This window comes from Macaca fascicularis, chromosome 7 (genome assembly GCF_037993035.2).
Source record: "Macaca fascicularis isolate 582-1 chromosome 7, T2T-MFA8v1.1".
NCBI classification, from domain to species: domain Eukaryota; kingdom Metazoa; phylum Chordata; class Mammalia; order Primates; family Cercopithecidae; genus Macaca; species Macaca fascicularis.
In genome coordinates, this window is record NC_088381.1 from 20,886,773 (window position 1) to 20,911,062 (window position 24,290).

A 24,290-nucleotide genomic window follows, 5' to 3' on the forward strand; every position below is an offset into this window, starting at 1 on the left:
TCCGGTTTTTTCCCCGCCTCCCAACCGTGAGGTGTTGGGTTCGGGTCGCGGGCAGCTGGGTTCTCTCGGTTCCCTCTGGCAGGTGCGGGGTCGAGTTCAAAGCCTCCGGAACGCGTTTTGGCCTGATTTGAGGAAGGGGGCGGGGAGGGACCTGCGGCTTGCGGCCCCGCCCCCTTCTCCGGCTTGCCGCCGACGGATAAACCCGCCTCCTCCCTCGGCCGGCCCTGGGGCCGTGTCCCCCGGGTAACTCCAGCCGAGGCCTAGGCTTCTGCCTGCAGGTGTCTGCGGCGAGGCCCCTAGGATACAGCCCGATTTGGCCCCATGGTGGGTTTCGGGGCCAACCGGCGGGCTGGCCGCCTGCCCTCTCTCGTGCTGGTGGTGCTACTGGTGGTGATCGTCGTCCTCGCCTTCAACTACTGGAGCATCTCCTCCCGCCACGTCCTGCTTCAGGAGGAGGTGGCCGAGCTGCAGGGCCAGGTCCAGCGCACCGAAGTGGCCCGCGGGCGGCTGGAAAAGCGCAATTCGGACCTCTTGCTATTGGTGGACACGCACAAGAAACAGATTGACCAGAAGGAGGCCGACTACGGCCGCCTCAGCAGCCGGCTGCAGGCCAGAGAGGGCCTGGGGAAGAGATGCGAGGATGACAAGGTAAGGACGACCCCTTTCTCTTCAACCCCCATAGTTTCTTTTTTCTCCGGGGTCTGGGGCGGGATGTTAATCCGCTAGCGGTTGTCTTATCCCTTCCAATATTGCAGTCCTGAAGGCTCCTTTCACCCCCAACAACCCTGTTTCTGTCAGACTTTTCCCGGTTTATCAGTGCCATGTTCTCTGGTCCCTGCCAGACAAAAATGACTGTAAATTCTGGTTCTCAAGAGTGGGCTGTGTGCAGATGCTGCCTATTCTCTGAGCTCAGCTGGTGAGCTGTCAATAGTAATCATCTGGCCTATGTGGCCCCCTTAGCTTCAAAGACACACAAATCTGGCGACTGCCAGGTTTGGTGTGGTTATTGTCTCATTTTTATTCTGTGCACACTGAACAATATTAATTTCGTTATTTAAAGAACGAAGCTGCCTCTGACTCCTCTACCTTATGGTAGTCACCATGTATTTTTTCAGCTGTGTAACTTTTAAAATCTCTACAGGGTGATGTATTGAATAAATAGTGAGCTATGACTGCCTTTTTGTGATCAAAATGTTATGATAGATGGGCCCTCGAGCTATATGTGAGCCACACTTGTGTCTTGGACATAGTTGATCAATCATTATGTACTCAGTTGGAATTGTTAATGGAATTAGCCAAAAGATTAGAATCTAAAAATAAATTTTAAGCAATGGAATGTCATGTCAGTGTCTTCATTGAAAGAAAATAGAATGAAATTTTGTATAGCTAAGTAGCTATTAGGGTTGGTGTTTTATGCAGATGGAAAACTATACAAAGTTTTAAATATAAAAAGTTTAAAATTGAACTGTAATCATACTTGCTACTAAATAATCCTTGTTTTCATTAGCTCATTGGTAACTATATTAATAATTTATGACTTAGGCAACTTCTGTAGGTATAGTAGAGTTATGAAAATTTCTGGGCAGGATAGTAGATGCCTTTCTTTCTATACACTTCTTTGGTAATCTTCACATTTTTGTATGTAAATGCCCATTATAATTACAAGTTTTACTTTGCATATGAAAATCACTTACGGGTAAGTCATTATAAACGCTCTGTGAGCTTCTAACATTCCTGTTGACAGCCCCTACCTTGCTTTCTTATTTCAGGAAGATTAAGGCCCTCAGCTAAGTGCCTCCCTATAACCCCCTCCTCTTCACCATAATAACATAGACATGCTCTGATAGGGTCAAGGAATCAATAAATTTATATGCGCTACATGCTTAACTCTAAAGACTGAAAAACTCTTGGGCACAGTAGGTAGAAATCCATGAAAGGTTGCAGTATTAAAATAAGGTCTTCCTACTTAGAATGGTTAAGCATTACAATTCACATTCTTCTCTCTGGTCTCAAAGGAAAGTCTCTTGTAGTAATTAATACTCTTGATTCTATTCTTTCAGCCATTGGACTTTGTTTGTTTGTTTTGAGACGGAATTTTGTTCTTGTTGCCCAGGCAGGAGTGCAATGGCGTGATCTCAGCTCACTGCAACCTCTGCCTCCCAGGTTCAAGTGATTCTCCTGCCTCAGCCTCCTGAGTAGTTGAGATTATAGCCATGTGCTACCACATGTGACTAATTTTGTATTTTTAGTAGAGAAGGGGTTTCTCCATGTTGGTCAGGCTGGTCTTGAACTCCCAACCTCAAGTGATCTGCCCACCTCAGCCTCCCAAAGTGCTGGGATTACAGGCATGAGCCACCACGCCCGGCCTTTTTTTTTTTTTAAGAGATGAGTTAATGGGTGCAGCACACCAACATGGCACATGTATACATATGTAACAAACCTACACGTTGTGCACATGTACCCTAAAACTTAATGTATAATAAAGAGAAAAAAAAGAAAAAAAAAAGAGACAGGGTCTCACTGTGTTGCCCAGGCTTGAGAGCAGTAGCTCTTCACAGGCATGATGCACTACAGCATTGAACTCCTGAGCTCAAGTGATCTTCCTGCTTCAGCCTCTGAGTAGCTGGGACTGCAGTTGTGCACCACCTTGCCCAGCTCTACTGCACTGTCAGTCTCAGTTTGTTTCACTTTTTACCTTCAACAGGATGTGGGTGTCCCCTGTTCTAAGTAAAGAAAAAAAAATCTATATATTCCTTTCTTCCAATCAGCACATTTGTTTTTTCACTTTCGTTGCTAAAGTCAAATTATCGATGGTCTACAAATGTTCCATCTACCTCTTTTTTCATACCCATCCTAATCTTAAAAAGTCTGCCATCTTTCTTTCCTCTCCTTTTCTGCAACTGTTATCTTGAAGGTCACAAATGACGGTATTCCTAGTCAAAACCAAAGAACATTTTTATTCTTACTCTATTTGACCTCTCAGTCGTTTGGTCCTGTTGATTGTCTCTAGCTATTTGGAAACTATTTCCTTTCTTGCTTTTGTAATATTGGACTCTCCAGTTTTATCTTCTTCACTATATTCTTTGCTGGATTTATTTTTTCTTTCCAGTCACCTAGTAAGAGACTCTATTCTTGAGGCTTTGCTCTCCCCTGAGAGCAGTATTCTCCAAAGTAGTGTTAAACAGAATACTCTTCTTGTAATATTTCTTAGGGTGGTGAGGAGAAAAAAAAGAAAACCTCTTCTGGAGGGAAATGTTAGTGTATCCTCCTCTTGGAATTCATAATGTCTGCTGGAATATAAAAGCTCTGAGAAATCCATTAATAAAGAAGCCTATTCAATTTTGTTTAACTCAGTCTTGTTTAGTTTATTTGATCACAGGTTACTATTTTCATGGCTTACCTATTATGGTACAGAATAATATAGCAAAGCACACTAGTTTGGGAAATATTGCCCTGGGTATCTTAACTACTTTTAAGTGTTTGGCTAATATTTTATGCAGTTGGCTCGCAAGACTGTATCTCTTACTGAATGTCAGTTCTGTATATTTTTAAAAGTTTTTTCTTTTTTAGTTTTGTAGAGATAAGGTGTCGCTATGTTGCCCAGGCTGGTCTCAAGCTCCTTGCTCCAAGTGATCTTCTTGCCTTGGGCTCACCAAATGCTGGGATTCCAGGTGTGTGCCACAGCACTTGTTGTGCCACTTCTGTATTTTGAGCTGTCTGTAACAACTTTCTTGGGCTGCTTGTGAATGTCTGTTCTTGGGGTTAATGAGGACTCTGAGCTGCTTAGTAGAAAGGGTAGTCTTTTAAACTTGGTCTCTGTCTTTTAAACTTAACAGTTTTTCAGGGATTTTTTGTTGTCGTCGTTGTTCTTTGTTTGTTTGAGACAGGGTCTTGCTTTGTCACCCAGGTTGGAGAGCAGTGGTGCGATGATAGCTTACTACAGCCTCAAACTCCTGGGATCAAGCGATCCTCCCGCCTCTGCCTCCCAAGTAGCTGGGACTGTAGGTGCATTCCACCATGCTGGTCTAATTTTTAATTTTTTGGTAGACATGAGGGTCTCATTATGTTGCCCAGGCTGGTCTCCAATTCCTGGCCTCAACTGATCCTCCTGCCTTGGCTTTCTAAAGTGCTGGGATTATAGGTGTGAGTCACCATACCTGGCCACTTAACAGTTTTAGGTCTGGAAAATTATTGCAAAGATAGTACAGGGAGTTTCTATATACCCCACACCCAGTCTTCCCTATTATTAACACGTTACTTAAGTATGATGCATTTGTCACAATTAATGAACCAGTATTGATACCTTGTTATGAAAGTCCATACTTTATTCAGATTTCTTCAGTTTTCTCCTGCTGTCCTTCTTTAATTCCAGGGTCTCATCCAGGGTACTACGTTACATTTAGACGTTATGTCTCCTTAAGCTTCTTTTCAGTCTTTTCTTGTTTTTTAGACCTTTTCTTGTTTTTGATGATCTTGACAATTTTAAGGATTACTGATTAGGTGTTTTATAGAATGTCCCTCAATTGGGAATTGTCTGAGTCTTTTCTCAGGATTAGACTGCGGTTATGGGTTTTGGGACAAAGACCACAGAAGTAAAGTACTAGTCTCAACACATCACATCATGGGTATGTTTTTCAAAATGATTTATCACTGCTGATGTTAACCTCGATCACCTGGCATGAGATAGTGCTTGTCAAGTTTCTCCACTACAAGGTACTCTTTTTTTTTTTTTTTTTTTTTTTGAGACGGAGTCTCGCTCTGCTGCCCAGGCTGGAGTGCAGTGGCCAGATCTCAGCTCACTGCAAGCTCCGCCTCCCGGGTTCATGCCATTCTCCTGCCTCAGCCTCCCGAGTAGTTGGGACTACAGGCGCCCGCCACCGCGCCCGGCTAGTTTTCTGTATTTTTTAGTAGAGACGGGGTTTCACGTGTTAGCCAGGATGGTCTCGATCTCCTGACCTCGTGATCCACCCGTCTCGGCCTCCCAAAGTGCTGGGATTACAGGCTTGAGCCACCGCGCCCGGCCAAGGTACTCTTAAAAAAAAATCTGTTTCCATACTGTACACTTTGGAAGAAAGTATGTTCACCCTCACTTAATGAGTGGATAGTTATGTTTTTCCTCCTTAAGGGCAGAGTATCAACATAAACTATATGGAATTCTTCTGCACAGGAGATTTGTCTCTTCTCCCTCATTTATTAACTTAATAATTCACTTATCTCAGTATGGACTCAAGGATATTTATTTTATACTTTGGCTTATAATCCAATATTAGTTTGTTTTTTGTTGCTCAAATTGTTCCAGATCTGGCCATTGGAGAGCTCCTTCATTAACTCCTGTATCCCCTTTTTACTTTTATAGTGCCAGAAAGTACAGCGAACTTCCACATACCCTACACCCAGTTTCATTGTGACATACCCTTTTCTTACTTTTTGGTACTTTCAGATGCTCTAGGTCTATCTTATACATTTCCTACTCCAGTCCTAGAGTCATCCATTTCTCCAAGGAGCCCTGGTTCCTTTTATTGGAGAATGGTGTTAGAAACCAAGGTCTGCGGCTGGGCATGGTGGCTCACGCCTGTAGTCCCAACACTTTGGGAGGCCAAGGCAGTGGATTTCTTGAGGTCAGGAGTTCAAGACCGCCCTGATTAACATGGTGCAACCCCATCTCTACTTAAAAATACAAAAATTGGGCCAGACGCGGTGGCCCATGCCTGTAATCCCAACACTTTGGGAGGCCGAGGCAGGCAGATCACAAGGTCAGGAGTTTGAGACCAGCCTGGCCAGCATAGTGTAACTCCGTCTCTACTAAAAATACAAAAAATTAGCCGGGTAGGGTGGCATGCACCTGTAGTCCCGGTTACTCAGGTGGCTGAGGCAGGACAATTGCTTGAACCCGGCAGTTAGAGGTTGCAGTGAGCCGAGATTGCGCCACTGCATTCCAACCTGGATAACAGTGAGACTCCATCTCAAAAAAAAAAAAAAAAAAGATTAACCAGGCATGGTTGGGGGCGCCTGTAATCCCAACTACTTGGGAGGCGGAGGCAGGAGTATTGTTTGAACTGGGAGGCAGAGGTTGCAGTGAGCCAAGATCGTGCCACTGCAGCCTGGGCAACAGAGTAAGACTCTGTCTCAGAAAAAAAAAAAAAAGAAACCGAGGTCTGCATGGCAGATATGCTCATTGCTACTATAAGGTTATCTTTGGAAATCAAGGAATCCTTTCTCCAGAGGAATCAGAAAGGTGATATTTGGTTTCTTCCACATTATTATGCCACTCTGTCACTTCCAGTCTATTACCTGGGCTACTAAACATATACATTCTTTTGTTTTTTTTTTTTTTTTCTGAGATGGAGCCTCACTTTGTCACCCTGGCTGGAGTGCGGTGGCGCAAGCTCAGCTCACTGCAACCTCCGCCTCCCAGGTTGAAGTGATTCTCCTGCCTCATCCTCCTGAGTAGCTGAGACTACAAGAGCATGCTACCATGCCTGGCTAATTTTTTATTTTTCAGTAGAGACGGGATTTCACCATGTTGGCCAGGCTGGTTTTTAACTCCTGACCTCAAGTGATCTGCCCACCTCGGCCTCCCAAAGTGCTGGGATTACAGGTGTGACCCACTACATCTGGCCTTGAACATAGAAATTCTTTAAGGGAGCTTTAAGTTGCTACTGTCTTGTCCAAAGAAGTAAGAAACAACCCCCACTTCTCTGAGATTCCCTCAAACTTCCTTATTTTATAACCTTCCCTCTAAAGGGTTTCAGCCTGGAGGGGTAGATTAGTTTGCTAGGGCTGCCATCACAAAATGCCACAGACTAGGTGGCTTAAACAGCAGAAATTTATTTTCTCACATTTTTTAAAGTTGGAAGTCTAAGACCAAGGTGACAGCAGGGTTGTTTTTCTCTGAGGCTTCTCTCCTTGGCTTGCAGATGGCAACCTTCTTGCTGCTTTATTGTGACATGATAGTCCCTCTGTATGCACACATCCTTGGTGTCTTTTCCTCTTCTTAAAAGGATATGAGTCATATTGGATTAGACCCACTGTAACTTAAGCACTTTAAAGTCCTTGTCTCCAAATACAGTTACATTCTGAGATCCGGGAGGCTGGGACTTCAACATGTGAATTTGGGGGAAACACAGTTCATCTTAGAACAAGGGAGATCCATCACACACACACACACACACACACACACACACACACACACAGCCTTTTATTTCCTCTATCAGAAAAGTCCTTATTTCTCTTTCCTCAGTATAGGGCAAGTCAAGCTCTTGGTAAATAAAAGGAGCTGTTAGAATGTAGAAAAAGTCCTCAAAATTGTCGTTTTATTACACACACACACACACACACACACACACACCAGTTTTGAGGTTTGAAGCTGAATAGTAAATGACCTTTTTTCCCTTTAACAACCGTAATTCTCCCTGAGGCAGCGTATGCCTTTAGTTGAATGGGGAAAAGTTCATGTGTCAGAAAGGAGGATGAGAAGCATATTACAAAAAAATGTTATTTGGGGGACTATTTTGGAATATAATAGTAATCTCTCTTATTCTTGAGAGGTTTGAGTAAATTGATTAAAATTCTTAAAACAGTGCTTAATGCATTGTTATTCTACTGTTGTTATTCTACAGCTACTTCCTTATTTCTTTTCTGCCTTTTTTCCAGGGTGGGACTCTGTGTTCCTGCCCAAGATCTGGTCTCAGCTCTAGCCTACCTGCCTCACCCTTTGCTCCTGAATGTCTGACTGTTTTTGTTGTTTGTTTGTTTTCAATTTCTTGGTTCATTTCCAGTTAGGCTTAGTTGGCTCCTCCCATAGGTTTCTTAGTTGACTCAGCTTGCCTGTTCTTCTATAATTTGAGTGTCAACCTTCTACAGTCCTAATATGTTGCACATGATAGTTCCTGCCTTTGCCTCTGCCTCGCCAGCCATAATCTGGCCAACTTTTAACTGTAATTGCTACCTCAAATTATTCATAAATCAATCAAAACTGATAACTCCTCCGAACAGTATCCCTTTCCTACCGTCTTGGTCCTTATAAATGATGTCCATGCAACCATTGTTTAAGACTGAGGTTAGAAATTTGGTGTTGTCTTTGATTCGTTCAGTATATCATATTGAGTGCTTCGACATGCAGAGGAGTTACGTGATCGAATTTAAAAAACGTCATTCTGACTGCAGAATAGAGAACTTAGTAGATCCCTAACTACTCCCCTTTCCTTGGTCTCCATTTCTTTTAGTCAGTTCTCCTGTGAAGCTAGCCTGAACTTCCTCAAACCTTATTTTCAGAGTGGCTGTATTACTCACTGACTACATCAGGTTAGAATTCTGCTGTCTCATCTTTAAGGTCTTCCATAGAGTGGCTGTAGCTACCTTTGTCTCTTACTATCTCCTGACCCACTAAATTGTATTTCAGGCTAATTGTTTTGCTTACTTTTGCCTTCCCACCTGCCTTTCTGCATCATGTTAGTTCCTGTTTCTGTGCCTTTGTTCCTGCTGTTTGACTCTTAGCTTCTTGCCTCTTTTCTGTATATTTATTCCACCAATTTTTTTTTTAAATTGAGATAGAGTCTTGCTCTGTCGCCCAGGCCGGAGTGTAGTGGCACGATCTTGGCTCACTGCAAGCTCTGCCTCCTGGGTTCACGCCATTCTCCTGCCTCAGCCTCCCGAGTAGCTGGGGCTATAGGTGCCTGCCACCATGCCCAGCTATTTTTTTTCTGCTTTGAGTAGAGACAGGGTTTCAGCATGTTAGCCAGGATGGTCTCGGTCTCGATCTCCTGACGTTGTGATCCACCTGCCTCGGCCTCCCAAAGTGTTGGAATTACAGGCATGAGCCACCGCACCTGGCCTTTTTTTTTTTTTTTTTTGAGATGGAGTCTCGCTCTGTCACCCAGGCTGGAGTACAGTGATGCAATCTTGGCTCACTGCAACCTCCACTTCCTGGGTTTAAACGACTCTCCTGCCTCAGCCTCCTTAGTAGCTGGGATTACACGTGCGCACCACCATGCCTGGCTAAATTTTTTTGTATTTTTAGTAGAGATAGAGTGTCACCACTTTGGCCAAGCTGGTCTCGAACTCCTGACCTTGTGATCCACCCACCTTGGCCTATCAAAGTGCTGGGATTACAGGCGTGAGCCACCACGCCCAGCCTATTCTACCAGTCTTTTATCCAGCTTCTGATCCATGTCCACTATGAAGCCCCCTGGGACTTCTGACCTGGAACATGCTTTTCCTTCTTTTTTATTTTCTTTTTTTTTTGAGATGGAGTCTCGCTCTTGTCTCCCAGGCTGGAGTGCAATGGTGCGATCTCGGCTTACTGCAACCTCCGCCTGCCAGGTTCAAGTGATTCACCAGCCTCAGCCTCCCAAGTAGCTGGGATTATAGGCGCGCACCACCATGCCCGGCTAATTTTTTTTGTATTTTTAGTAGAGATGGGGTTTCACCACATTGGTCAGTCTGGTCTCAAACTCCTAACCTCAAGTGATCCACCTACCTGGGCCTCCCAAAGTGCTGCGATTACAGGTGTGAGCCACTGCTCCTAGCCATGCTTTTCCTTCTTTATACACCATTTACATTTATTGTTTGAGCTTCACTAACTTATTTTGTTCGTTTTTTACTAATAGCTTATTGTGTGTGAACTTTGTTTTCTCAACAAAATTTTAAGTTCTTTGAGGAAGGACTACGTTTTAAATTTTTTCCTGTGGGAAAAATAGTTCTTAGTGCTATTACAAAATGTACGGGGTTGATGTGTCTCTCGTAAAAGGATATATTGAGGTCTAAATCACCCGTGAATGTTATCTTATTTTGGGAATAGGGTGTTTGCAGATGTGATCAAGTTAAAATGAGGTCATGCTGGATTAGGGTAGCGCCTAGTAATTTATAAGAAAAAAAAAACAGGATTAGGGAGAACACCAGGTGCATGAATACACAGAGACACACAGACACATTGGGAAGACCACATGACAGATAAAGGTGGAGACTGGAGTTATGTTTCCACAAACCAAGGAATGCCCAGGGCTGCCAGAAGCCAGAAGCCAGAAGCCAGGAGCCTCCCCCTAGAGGCTCCAGTGGGAACGAGGCTTTGGCAACACCTTGATTTTGGACTTCTAGCTTACAAAACTGTCCTCTAGCACTGTGAGACAGTACATTTCTGCTTTATGCTATTCAGTTTGTGGTACTTTGTTACATCGACCTAAGAGACAAATACACATAATGCATACTTAAAAGTTAATTTGATTTTTTGACTAGATAATTTTTTTTTTTTTTTTGAGACAGAGTCTCACTCTGGCGCCCAGGCTGGAGTGCAATGGTGCAATCTCAGCTCACTGCAACCTCTACCTCCTGAGTTCAAGCAATTCTCCTGCTTCTTCCTTCCAAGTAGCTGGGATAACAGGCACGCACCACCAAACCCAGCTAATTTTTGCATTTTTGGTAGAGACGGTGTTTCACCATGTTGGCCAGGCTGGTCTTGAACTCCTGACGTCAAGTGATCCGCTGGCCTAGTCCTCCCAAAGTGACTAGATAACTACTCATATATATTGTGTGGCAGTATGGTTTACTGGAAAGAACAAGGTCTTTTGGAGTCAAACAGACTTGAGTTTTTCATTCCACCATTATGTTACCTCTCCTTAAGCCTATTTCTTCACCCATAAAATGAGGAGGATTCATGAAATAAAATATTTAGAGTCCTGTCCCATACAAAGCTTGACATTTAATAATAATAGTTCCTTTCTTTCATGGGTGCATTGGTGTAGCTAATCTTGAAGAAATTTGCGGCTAGGTATAGTGGCTTATGCCTATAATCCCAGCACTTTGGGTGGCTGAGGCAGAAGGATCACTTGAGGCCAGGAGGTTGAGGCTAGCCTGGGCAACATAGCAAAAAAAAAAAAAAAAGAAAAAAGCTAGGTATGGTGGCACATGCCCATAGTCTTAGCTGCTTGGGAGGTTTAAGCAGGAGGATCACTTGGGCCCAGGAGTTTGAGGCTGCAGGGAGCTATAATTGTGTTACTGCACCCTAGCCTGGCAACAGAGTAAGACCCTGTCTCAATAAAGAAAGAAAAGGAAAAAAGAAAAGAAGAGAGGCAAGGCGGGGAGGGGAGAAGCAAAGAGTAGGAAAGGAGGGAGGGAGGGAGAGAGAGAGGAAGAAAGAGGGAGAGGGAAGAAAGAAAAGAAAAGAAAGGGAGGGAGAAAGGAAGGAAGGAGGAAAGTTAGTCTTGTATTATTCTATTGAAACCCAAGTATATTAATTCAGTTGACAAAAATTTATTAAATATACTGAGCACTTACTGTACTGTACACTAAAACGATCTTTAAAACATGTTCTCACTTTTCTTTGTCTCCCTTTCTTATTTTTGTATTTCTCTGTTTTTTTCTTACTCTCCTGATAAAGGACTGAGTAATCTCAGGAGGTTCCATGGAGATCATAAAACAAGCTGCTTTTTGAAAAATGATGACTAGGATTTAGTTGTGCCAAAAAAAGGTAAAAGGACATTCAAGGAGCTCCCTTTCACTTACCCCATAGAGGAAAACAAACAGTTCTTATAGTGTGGCATGTAGCATCTATCTCCTGAAGTGATAGGGAGTACCTTTTGACTTATGACCTCATTAAACAAGAGGAACTAGTCCTTATAATTTTTGGTTGAAGACCTTAAAGTTCCCCATGTTAGCCTCTTCCTCAAAAGAAAGTTAAAGTTTCCTTGAATTCAAAGTCCAGGCTTTTCTCTAGGGACAGGCTGGGCATGCAGTAATTTCAGTTTCTCACAGTGCTTCAAGGCTCTCTTTCTTGTTCTTAATTAACTTTATTTAACTTTCTTACACTGTTTCTGGCCAGGTGGTTCCTCTTTTGAACAGTGTTGCCTCAAAGCTTTTGCTCAGATGCTTTCAATGTCTGATTCTTTCTCTTTTCCAAACTACATTTTTCCCCTGAGGTTGACTTCAAAACTTGTATCCACGAAGCTTTTTCTATTTAATATAAAATGATTTGCTTTCCTTTTACAATTTCAATTTTCTATATCCAATTTAAGTTCAACTTAGGGCAAAATTTTTTCTCATTTGATGATTAACAAAGGCCTCTCATAGCTCACTGCAGCCTCAGACTCCTGGCCTCAAGTGATCCTCCCACCTCAGCATCTCAAAGTGCTGGGATTACAGGCATGAGCCACCATCCTTGGCCACATTTTCACTCTTAAACTTGACTCTCTGTAGCATTTTATAGTGATGATCTCTCCTATCTGAAACTTCTTCCCTTTAGCTTTAATAACATCCATTTATCCTGGTTATCCTATCCTTTTCCCACTCAATGTTTATATATGCTCTGCTTCCATCTCTAACCCCATTTTAATTTCTTTATTGAACAAATATGTTCAAGTTTCTATTTTGGATCAGTTACTGTGCTGCGTGCATATCACATAGTGAACGAGTGAACAAGACAGATATGGTATACGTTGACTCTGGAACTTACCCTTGAAGTAAGACCTAAACTATTTTAGAGGTTTAGGGATGACATTCTTGAGAGACTTTTAGTTGAGTCCTAAAAAAAGATCAGGATTTAATGAGGCAAAGAGTGAGTGAGAGGTTTGGGATAAGAGGCTCAGGAGAGATGAAAAGAGGGTTCCAAATGTAGAATGTTGCATATTTTATTTTTATTTTATTGCATATTTTAAAGCACAGGATATCAGCCGTGTATGGTGCTACATGCCTATAATCCCAGTTACTCGGGAGGCTGAGGCAGGAGAATTACTTGAATCCAGGAGGCAGAGGTTGCAGTGAGCCGAGGTCATGCCAAGTGCACTCCCTCCTGGGCTACAGAGGGAGACCCTGTCTCAAAAAAAAAACTTAGGAGCCAAGATTGTAGCGCCACTGTACTCCAGGCTGGGCAACAGAGTGAGACCCTATCTCAAAACAAACAAACAAAAAGTTCACTATGTGGAATGAGGGAGCTAGAATGAGTGTGATAATATTTGATGTTGCACTGCAAGATTGGATTCAGATTGCGAAAAGATTTGTGAGTCATGTTAAGGGCAATAGGAAGCCATTGATTGGCTCTCTTTTTCACATTTAATTTTTTTTTTTTTTTTGAGATGGAGTCTTGCTCTGTTACCCAGGCTGGAGTGTAGTGGCGCGATCTCGGCTCACTGCAACCTCCACCTCATGGGTTCAAGCGATTCTCCTGTCTCAACCTCCCAAGTAGCTGGGACTACAAGCGCACACCACCACACCCGGCTAATTTTTGTATTTTTAGTAAAGACAGAGTTTTGCCATGTTGACAAGGCTGGTCTCGAATTCCTGGCCTCAAGTGATCTGTTCACCTCGACCTCCCGAAGTGCTGGGATTATAGGCATGAGCCACCACACCTGGTGGTTCTAATTTTTTTTCTTGTCTTCCAATGATATATTGTGAATTTTCTTTCCTTCCTATTTTTTTTATGATGGGGTCTCACTCTGTTGCCCAGTCTGTAGTGCAGTGTCACCATCTCAGCTCACTGTAACCTCCATCTCCCAGGCTCAATTGAGCTTCTTGCCTCAGCATCCCAAGTAGCTGGGACTACAGGTGCACACTACCACGCCCAGCTAATTTTTATATCTTTTTGTAGAGATGGGGTTTTATCGTGTCACCCAGGCTGTTCTTGAACTCTTGGACTTAAGTGATCTGCTGGCCTTGGCCTCCCAAAGTGTTGGGATTACAAGCATGAGCTACCATACCCAGCCTGTGAATTTCTTGACTATAAAAATATAGTCTAGGCCAGGCGCGGTGGCTCATGCCTGTAATCCCAGCACTTTAGGAAGCTGAGGCAGGCGGATCACGAGGTCAAGAGATCGACACCATCCTGGCCAACGTGGTGAAACCCCGTCTCTACTAAAAATACAAAAGTTAGCCGGGCGTACTGGCGGGTGCCTGCAGCCCCAGCTACTTGGGAGGCTGAGGCAGGAGAATCACTTGAACCTGGGAGGCGGAGGTTGCAGTGAGTGAAGATTGCACCACTGTACTCTATCCTGGGCCACAGAGCGATACTCCATCTCAAAAAAAAAAAAAAAAAAAAAAAAAAAAAAAATATATATATATATATATATATATATATATGTAGTCTAAATCTAGTATAAATCTAACACTTAATATTTCATACTATTCCCTATGTCTGGACTCAGTAAATATTTGATGATTGATTCAGCAATTTGTACTGGTTCTTGAACCAATGGGTGCATAAATATGTACTAAGGTTACCACAGATATTATCCACATATCTGATTGCACTACCCTTTCTGAAAGACATAACTAAAATATTCAGATGTAAAACTACTGCTTGTCAGTTCATCTTTCTAGTATACATAGAATATATCTTTTATTTGAAGCATGTTATAGTAGATCTAGAATAATATTTTATTCATTTAGAAACTCAAAAATATTTTTCTGATTCAATTTAGTGTTTAAGTGAAGAGAACCAAAACCTTGGGATTAGCTTCACGGGGATATAATGAAAAAAAGTTTGACTTATAAGTATAACTTGGATTTTTGTTTGTTTTTTTTTGGTGACAGGGTCTCATTCTGTCACCCAGGCTAAATAAAGTACAGTGGCATGATCATGGCTCACTGCAGCTTTAACCTTCTGGACTCAAGCAATCCTCCTGCCTTAGCATCTGGAGTAGCTAGGACTACAAGCTTGTGCCATCACACCTGGCTAATTTTTTTTTTTTTTTTTTTTTGAGACAGAGTCTCGCCCTGTCACCCAGGCTGGAGTGTAGTGGTGTGATCTCAGCTCAATGCAACTTCCGCCTCCCAGATTCAAGCAATTCTCATGCCTTAGCCTCCTGAGTAGCTGGGATTACAGACACATGCCACCACGCCTGGCTAATTTTTTTATTTCAGTAGAGATGGGGTTTTGTTGGCCATGTAGGTCTCAAACTCCTGACCTCAAGTGATCCACCTGCCTCGGCCTCCCAAAGTGCTGAGATTACAGGCGTGAGCCACCGTGCCTGGCCACAGCTGGCTAATTTTAAAATTTTGTAGATATGTGGTCTTGCTGTGTTCCCCAGGGCTGGTCTTGAAATCCTGATCTCAAGTAATCCTCCCACCTCAACCTCCCAAAGTCCTGGGATTACAGGCATAAACCACCATGCCTAGCCTATTCAAGTTTTATCATGTGATTACAGCAATTCAGTCACATCTTCAGCCTCCACTTTTTTTTTTTTTTTTGAGACAGTTTTATTCTTGTTGTCCAGGCTGGTGTGCAATGGCATGATCTTGGCTCACTGCAACCTCCGCCTCCCAGGTTCAGGCGATTCTCCTGTCTTAGCCTCCCGAGTAGCTGAGATTACAGGTGCCAGCCACCACGCCTGGCTAATTTTTGTATTTTTAGTAGAGACAGGGTTTCACCAGGTTGGCCAGGCTGGTCTCGAACTCCTGACCTCAAGTCATCTGCCCGCCTCAGTCTCTGAAAGTGCTGGGACTACAGGCGTGAGCCATTGCTCCCAGCCCTCCAGGCTCTACTTCTATTTCTAGTTCTCTCTCTTTCTCTCTTACTCTGTCACTTAGGCTGAATGCAGTGGTGCAATCACAGCTCACTGTAGTTTCAACCTCCTGGGGTCAAGCAGTTCTCCCACCTCAGCCTCCTGAGTACCTGGGCCACAGGCCCAAGCCATCACTCCCGGCTAATTTTTAAAAAATGGTTTATAGGCCAGGGTCTTGCTATGTTGCCCAGGCTGGTTTCAAACTCCCAGAGTCAAGTGATCCTCCTGCCCTGGCCTCCCAAAGTACTGGGAGTACAGGCATAAGCCACCGTGCCTAGTCTAATTCTAGGTCTCTTGCTATTTGTACCACATCTGCAGTTACTTCCTCCAATGAAGTCTTAAACCCCCTCAAAATCATTCATGAGAGTTGGAATCAACTTATTCCAAACTCATGTTCCTGTTAATATTTTAGCCTTCTTCTATGAATCACAAAGGTTCTTTTTTTTTTTTGAGACACAGTCTCTGTCACTCAGGCTGGAGTACAGTGGCACAAATCATGGCTCACTGCAGCCTTGACCTCCCTGGACTCAGGTGATCCTCCTACCTTAGCCTTTCGAGTAGCTGGGACCCAGAGGCACATGCCACCATACCTGGCTAATTTTGTATTTTTTGTAGAGATGGAGTTTTGCCATGTTATCCAGGTTGGTCTCAAAATCCTAGGCCCAAGCAATTTGCCTGCCTTGGCCTCCCAAAGTGATGGAATTAATGGCCACTGTGCCCAGCCACAGTTTTTATTTTTATTTTAATTTTTGAGACAGAGGCTTGATCTGTCACCCAGGCTGGAGTGCAGTGGTGCGATCTTGGCTCACTACAACCTCCACGCCCTGAGCTCAAGTGATCTTCCCACCTCAGCCTCCGAGTAGCTGGGACCACAGGCATGGGCCACTACACCTGGCTGAGTTTTCTGTTTTTAGTGGAGCAAGGGTCTTGCCATGTTGCCCAGGCCAGTCTCGAACTCCTGAGCCCAAGCATCCGCCCGTCTCTGTCTCCCAAAGTGCTGAGATTATAGACCTGAGCCCCTGCACCCAGCCTCTACAAATGTTCTTAATGGCATCTAGAATGGTGAATCCTTTCCAGAAGACTTTCAATTTATTTTGCCCAGATCCATCAGAGGAATTACATCATGGCAGGTATAGCCTTATGAAAGGTATTTCTTAAATAATAAGACTTGAAAGTAGAAATTACTCCTTGCTCCATGGGCTGCTGTTTTAGCAGACATGAAAACATTAATGTCCTTGTAAATCTTCATCAGAGATCTTGGGTGACCAGGAACATTGTCAGTGAGCAGTAGTATTTTGAAAGGGATCTTCTTTTTAAGTAGTATATCTCAACAGTGAACTGAAAATATTCAGTAAACCATGCTGTAAACAGATGTGCTATCATCCAGGCTTTGTTGTTCCATTTATAGAGCGTAGGTAAAATAGATTTAGCACAATCCTTAAAGACTAGGATTTTAGGAATGGTAAATGAACATTGGCTTCCACTTAAAGTCACCAGCTGTCCCTAACAAGAGAATCAGCCTGTCCTTTGAAGCTTTGAAACGAGACATTGACTTCTCTGCAGCTATGAAAGTCCTAGATGGCATCTTCTTCCAATAGAAGGCTGTTTCATTTACATGGAAAATCTGTTGTTTAGTGTAGCCACCTTCAGTGATCTTAGCTAGATTTTCTGGATAAGTTGCTGCAGCTTTTTCATCAGCACTTGCTACTTCCCCTTGCACCTTTATGTTATGGAGATTGCTTTTTTTAAAAAAAACTTCATGAACCAACCTCTGCTGGCTTCAGACTTTTCTTGTACAGCTTCTTTACCCTTCACCTTTCATAGAATTGAAGAGATTTAAGTCCTTGCTCTGGATTAGGCTTTGGTTTAAGGGAATATTGTAACTAGTTTGACCTATCTGGACCATGGAAACTTTCTCCATATCAGCAACAGTAAGGCTATTTTCTTTCTTGTTATTCATGTGTCAGTAGAGTGACGCTTTGAATTTCCTTAAAGAATTTTTCCTTTGCATTCACAACTTGGCTGTTTGGCACAAAAGGCCTAGCTTTTGGCCTGTCTCTGCTCTTGACGTGCCCTCTTCACTAAGCTTAATTATTTTTAGCTTTTGATTTAAAGTGAGAGACATACAACTCTTTTACGTGAACACTTAGAGGTCACTGTAGTATCGTTTTTGTCTCAGGAAATAGGGAAACCTGAGGAGAGGGAGAGAGATGGGAGAATGACTGTTCCATGGTAACTCCCATTATCCTTTCCCCAACCCTTGGCAACCTCTATTCTACTTTCTGTTTCTATAAATTTGTATATTCTCTATATACACACACACCATTTATTGATTAAACTCACTGTCCTCTATGAGTGCAGTTCATGGTGCCCCCAATTATAATAATAATGAAGATCACAGATCAGCATGGCAGATGTAATAATGAAAATTTTGAAATATTTTGAGAATTATCAAAATGTGACTTAGGGACATGGAGTGAGCACATGTCATTGGAAAAATTGTGCCAATAGATGCTTGATGCAGGGTTTTAAGAAACGCATAAAGCAAGGTACAATAAGACAAGGTATGCCTGTATCCAAGTTATATTGCTTATCATCCAGGACTTGTCTCATAACCTGGAAACTAACATGATACTAATTCTCTCTCTTTTTTTTTTTTGAGACGGAGTCTGGCCCTGTTGCCTAGGCTGGAGTGCAGTGGTGTGATCTCTGCTCACTGCAAGCTCCACCTACCAGGTTCACGCCATTCTCCTGTCTCAGCCTCCTGAGTAGCTGGGACTACAGGTGCCCGCCACCACACCTGGCTAATTTTTTGTATTTTTAGTAGAGACAGGTCTTCACTGTGTTAGCCAGGATGGTCTCAATCTCCTGACCTCGTGATCTGCCCGCCTCGGCCTCTCAAAGTGGTGGGATTACAGGCGTGAGCCACCGCGCCTGGCCCACATGATATTAATTCTCAATGGGCAGAATGAAATAAAACCATTTATTGATATAGTGCTTTTATGATTTTTCAAAGTTTATCATATGCATAAGTCATTTATTTTGGAAAGTTGAATACCATGTGGTATGTGATCGGGATTGAAAAACAGTAAGACTCCCTTTCTTTCTTTGAAGAAGTCAGGGAAGCACACATAGAAAAATAATCCATAATGCATGATTAAATGCTATAGTAAAGCTACTTACAAAGGGTTTTGAGAATACAGAGGAATAGGCCGGGCACGGTGGCTCAAGCCTGTAATCCCAGCACTTTGGGAGGCCGAGACGGGCGGATCACGAGGTCAGGAGATCGAGACCATCCTGGCTAACACGGTGAAACCCCATCTCTACTAAAAAATACAAAAAACTAGCCGGGCGAGGTGGCGGGTGCCTGTAGTCCCAGCTACTCGGGAGGCTGAGGCAGGAGAATGGCGTGAACCCGGGAGGCGGAGCTTGCAGTGAGCTGAGATCCGGCCACTGCACTCCAGCCTGGGCGACAGAGCGAGACTCCGTCTCAAAAAAAAAAAAAAAAGAGAATACAGAGGAATAACTGATTAATTTCCTCAGGAAGTCAAGAATGAAATAATTCACTGAAAAGGTGATCTTTAGTAATTTAACAAAATGAGAAAGGGTTAAGGACAGGGGGAACATAAATGAAGCCAGGAAACCTGGAAAGTATGTTGTACCTTCACAGAAAGTCAAGCAGTAGAATAGGAGAGTGTAATGTAAGGTACATGGTATTGAGAAGTAGGGGAAATTATGTCTGAGTTAAAGCTATTTGGAGCCAGAATGATGATGATTATTGTTATTACTATTTTATTGTGGTAAAACATCTATAACAAAATTTACTATTTTACCATTTTAAGTGTATAATTTAGTGGCATTAAGTACATTCACAATGTTGTGTAACCATGATTGCTACCATCTATTTCTAGAACTTTTTCACTATCCCAAACCAAACAAAACCTCTACCCATTAAGCAGTAATTCCCATTGCCCTTCCCTCCAGCCTGTGGTAACTATGCTACTTTCTCTGTCTATGAATTTGTCTATTCTAGATACCTCGTATATGTGGATTATACAATATTTGTCCTTTTGTATATGGCTTATTTCACCTAGCATAGTGTTTTCAAGATTCGTTTATGTTGTAGCATGTATCAGAACTTCATTCCTCTTTATGGCTGAATAATATTTTATTGTATATATACACCATGTTTTGTTTTTCATTCATCTGTTGATGAACACTTGAGTTGTTCCCTTGTTTCAGTTATTGTGAGTAATGCCTCTATAAACGGTGGTGTACAAGTATCTGTTTGAGTCCCTGGTTTCACTTCTTTTATGTCTAGCAGTGGAAATGCTGGGCCATATTCTATATTTAACTTTTTTTTAGAGACAAGGTCTCTCTCTGTCACCTAGGCTGGGTACAGTGGCATGACTGTGGCTCACTGCAGCTTTGACCCACCTCAAGCGATTCTCCCACCTCAGCCTCCTGAATAGCCAGGACTACGGGTGCATGCACCAAAAGCACAGGCAACAAAACTAAAAAATTCACAAATGGGATTACATCAAATTGAAAAGCTGTACAGCAAAAGGAAACTATCAATAGAGTCAAAAGGTACCTACAGAGTAGGAGAAGATATTTGGAAATCATATATCTGATAAGGGGTTAATATCCAAAATATGTAAGGAACTTATACAACATAATAGCAATGAACAACCTGTTTTAAAAATGGGCAAAGGACTGGAATAGACATTTCTTGAAAGAAGACATACAAGTGGCCAACAGGTACAGTCATATGGAAAAATGTTCAACATTATTAATCATCACGGAAATGCAAATCAAAACTATAGTGAGATACTATGTCACACCTGCTAGAATGATTATTGTCAGAAAGGTGAAAGATAACTAATGTTGGTGAGGATATGGAGAAAGGGGAACCTTTGTACATTGTTGGTGGGAATGTAGATAGCCACTATGGAAAACAGTATGTAGGTTCCTCAGAAGTTTAAAATAGAACTATTTTATAATCTGGCAATCCCACTTCTGGGCATACATTTAAAGGAAGGCTACCAGGGACTAGGGGAAGGGGAAAATGGGATATTGGTCAAGGGGTACAAAGTTTCAGTTATGCAAGATGAATAAGTTCTAGAGATCAATGTATATAAGCATATCAGATCATCAAATTGTATACCTTAAATGTATACAATCTTTGTCAAATATCCCTCAATAAAAAAGTAATTGAGAATAAAGTAAATAAAATAAAAAAATTCTATGAGATTCCCAATTTATTGTTTTAGCTAAAAAGACTAAAGGCTAAAGACTTTTTTTTTCTTTCGTGTTTTTTTTTTTTTTTTTTGAGACGGAGTCTCGCCCTGTCGCCCAGGCTGGAGTGCAGTGGCCGGATCTCAGCTCACTGCAAGCTCCGCCTCCCAGGTTCATGCCATTCTCCTGCCTCAGCCTCCCGAGTAGCTGGGACTAAAGGCGCTCGCCACCTCACCCGGCTAGTTTTTTGTATTTTTTTTTAGTAGAGACGGGGTTTCACCGTGTTAGCCAGAATGGTCTCAATCTCCTGACTTCGTGATCCGCCCGTCTCGGCCTCCCAAAGTGCTGGGATTACAGGCTTGAGCCACCGCGCCCGGCTCTTTTGTGTTGTTTTTAAGCCAAATTTAGCAGTGGGACTTTGTAGAAATAGTAAAGACATTCTACTCCTTTACGTCGTAATAGCTAATGTTTATTAAGCCCTTACCATGTGCCAGCCAGTGTTGTTAACACTTTGTTTATCTCTGACATAAACTTTTTGACAATGCTATGAGTCAGATAATATTCTCATTTTATAGATGAAAGAACTGAAACAGAGAAGGTAAACAGTATGTCCAAGGAAATAGAGCTAACAAGTACTGAATTCAGAATTCAGACTCAGGCAATCTAACTTTAGAGGCCCTGTCCCCTCCCCGCCTTTTGTTTTTTTTTTTTGATGCAGAGTCTTGCTCTGTTGCCGAGGCTGGAGTGCAGTGGCATGATCTTGGCTCACTGCAACCTCCGCCTCCTGGGTTCAAGTGATTCTCATGCCTCAGCCTCCTCAGTAGCTGGAACTACAGGCAGATGCCACCATGCCTGGCTAATTTTTGTATTTTTTGTAGAGACTGGGTTTTGCGATGTTGGCCAGGCTGGTCTCAGACTCCTGACCTCAAGCGATCTGCTTGCCGTGGCCTCCCAAAGTACTGGGATTATGGACGTGAGCTACTGCACCCAGCCAGAGCCCCTTCTTTTAAGGACTATGTTATTGGGTTTCTACATAGTCACAGTCTTAATTTACTTTGTGCAGCATTAATTACATGATGCAAGTTTAAGAAATATCTAGAAAAGAGCAACTAAAATCACCAAGGGATGAAAGGGTAGTCACAAGAGAACCAATTAAAAAAAGACCTAGAAAGGCTGGGAGGCCAAGGCGGGAGTCTCTCTGAGACTAGGAGTTCGAGACCAGCTTGGGCAACATAGTGAGTCTCTCTCTCTCTCTCTCTGTGTCTGTGTGTGTGTGTGTGTGTGTGTGTATATATATATATATTCAGATAGCCAGGTGTGGTGATGCATGCCTATAATCCCAGCTACTTGAGAGATTGAGGTAAGATCCCAGGAGTTAGGATCAAACTACTTTGATCCCAGGAATTTGAGGCTGCGGTGAGCTATGATTGTGCCACTGTACTCCAGCCCGGATGACAGTACAAGACCCTGTCTCAATCAATCAATCAGTCAATTAAAAAATACATATGGCCAGGCGTGGTGGCTCACAGCTATAATCCCAGCTCTTTGGGAGGCCAAGGCAGGTGGATCTTGAGGTCAGGAATTCGAAACCAGCCTGACCAACATGGTGAAAGCCTGTATCTACTAAAAATAGAAAAATTAGCTGGGCGTGGTGGCACATGCCTGTAATCCCAGTTACTCAGGAGGCTGAGGCAGGAGAATCGCTTGAACCCGGGAGGCGGAGGTTGCAGTGAGCCGAGATTGTGCCACTGCACTCCACCCTGGGCAACAGAGCGAGACTTCGTTTCAAACAACAACAACAACAACAACAACAAAACAAACAAACAAAAAAACCAAACATACATACATACCTGGAAAAGTTCTGAAGACATATGATGAAAGAATATGGATATAAACTTTCCATACCAATTCCTGCAAGGTAGTTTTATACTTACACATATTCTACTTATAAATGATGCATTCTTATAGATTATGCTACTGCCTTGATGCCACATGTGGTATTTCTTACGTTAACTGAAAAAGAGAAAACTATTTCAGAGCTTAATGGGGAAGTTTCTTAGCAGGTTTATACTTCCTTAAATGGTTCCCCTCCCTAAGAGGAGAAACATTTTTCCCCAAAAAATGTCGTTATGGTGCCTGGAATGCCTCCAATTAGAGATTCATTCACCGAGGCATTCCAGGCACCATAAGTTTAATATGAATTAATGGCATAGTGTCTATATTTTTCAAATGAAATTCAGGACATGATATCTGAAAAATACTGCTTTTTAAATTATTACTATTGTGGTAAGTGTGTATGTGATAAAAAATACATACCTTCAAAGGAGTGGGGAGAGACAGTCCTTCGAAGGGCCTGGGATGAGAACTAGAAATATTTGCCAACATTAATGAACTATCAAAAGTCTTGATGATTAATTCATTCTAACATAAACCTAACATAGGATTTCTTTTTTTATGTGAGTGTGACAGAGTCTCTCCCTGTCGCCCAGGCTGGAGTGCAATGGCGCGATCTTGGCTCGCTGCAAGCCTCCCAAGTAGCTGGGATTACAGGTGCCCACCACCACACCTGGCTAATTTTTGTATTTTTAGCATAGACAGGGTTTCACCATGTTGGCCAGACTGGTCTCGAACTCCTGACCTCAGGTGATCCACCTGCCTCGGTCTCCCAAAGTGCTGGGATTACAGGTGTGAGCCACCGTGCCAAGTCATTAACATAGGATTTCAAATCCTTGAAATTTAAAGTTTGTGAACTTCAAACTTGCATGTTCTTGGGAGACTGTAACAAGAAAGAGATTAAAACTGCTGAATAAACTATAATTGTTCTCCAACTTTATCTGGACCTCTAATCTATTACCTCTTCCTTTCTAGCAGCCCTATGTATTCTTTACTTTTCTCCCTATCCAGCTAAGATTTTGTTTCAATTTAGTTTCTTGCCATTACCCTCCCTTTAACATGCCGATTTCAAGCACAGCTGCAGAAAATCATATGATCAGGTTTGCAGGAATTTATGATCAGCAAACTCAACTGGGTTTTCAGTAACACCTTACATATTATATTTCTCCAGGCAACACACCCTTTTCAACAACTCTCAGATCTCTGCCCTCCTTAGGCCCATTTTTTTCTCCTTTCTCAAGCTTAGTAGGCGATCTTGTTTCCTGCTTGACCAAGAATTGGACTGATAAAACTTTAACTACCAAATCTGTAGGAATACTTACATCTGTACCCATCTATCTTTCCTCTTTGTTAAAATAAAAGAAGTTTCATACGTTCTCCAGGGCCAGTGTCTCTACCTGTTCTCTTGATCCAGTGTCTTCCATCTTTTCAAAGACTTTGTAGAACTAGTAATCCAGTCCTCCTCTTATATTCACCCTCTCAGTCTATACTTGCTCCTCAGCATTTAAAAAATAGTTGTCTGGCCTGCCACGGTGGCTCATGCCTATAATCCCAGCACTTTGGGAGGCCAAAGCAGGCAGATCACTTGAGGTCAGGAGTTCGAGACCAGCCTGGCCAACCTGGTGAAACCCCGTCTCTACTAAAAAATACAAAAATGGCCGGGTGTGGTGG

At 42.6% G+C, this 24,290-nt stretch overlaps 1 protein-coding gene across 11 annotated transcripts in view; it reads left to right on the forward strand.

Moving 5' to 3' along the window:
* Positions 1 to 3: 3 nt before the first annotated feature.
* The window catches only part of GOLM2 (golgi membrane protein 2), a 128,590-nt gene continuing 104,303 nt past the window's right edge, over positions 4 to 24,290 (forward strand). For all 11 annotated transcript variants that reach the window (XM_065547857.2, XM_005559396.5, XM_005559398.5 and 8 more), the window contains exon 1: positions 4 to 648. In XM_065547857.2, coding sequence (XP_065403929.1) covers positions 322 to 648 — 327 coding nt within the window. In that variant the 5' untranslated portion in view covers positions 4 to 321. The remainder of the gene's footprint in view (positions 649 to 24,290) is intronic.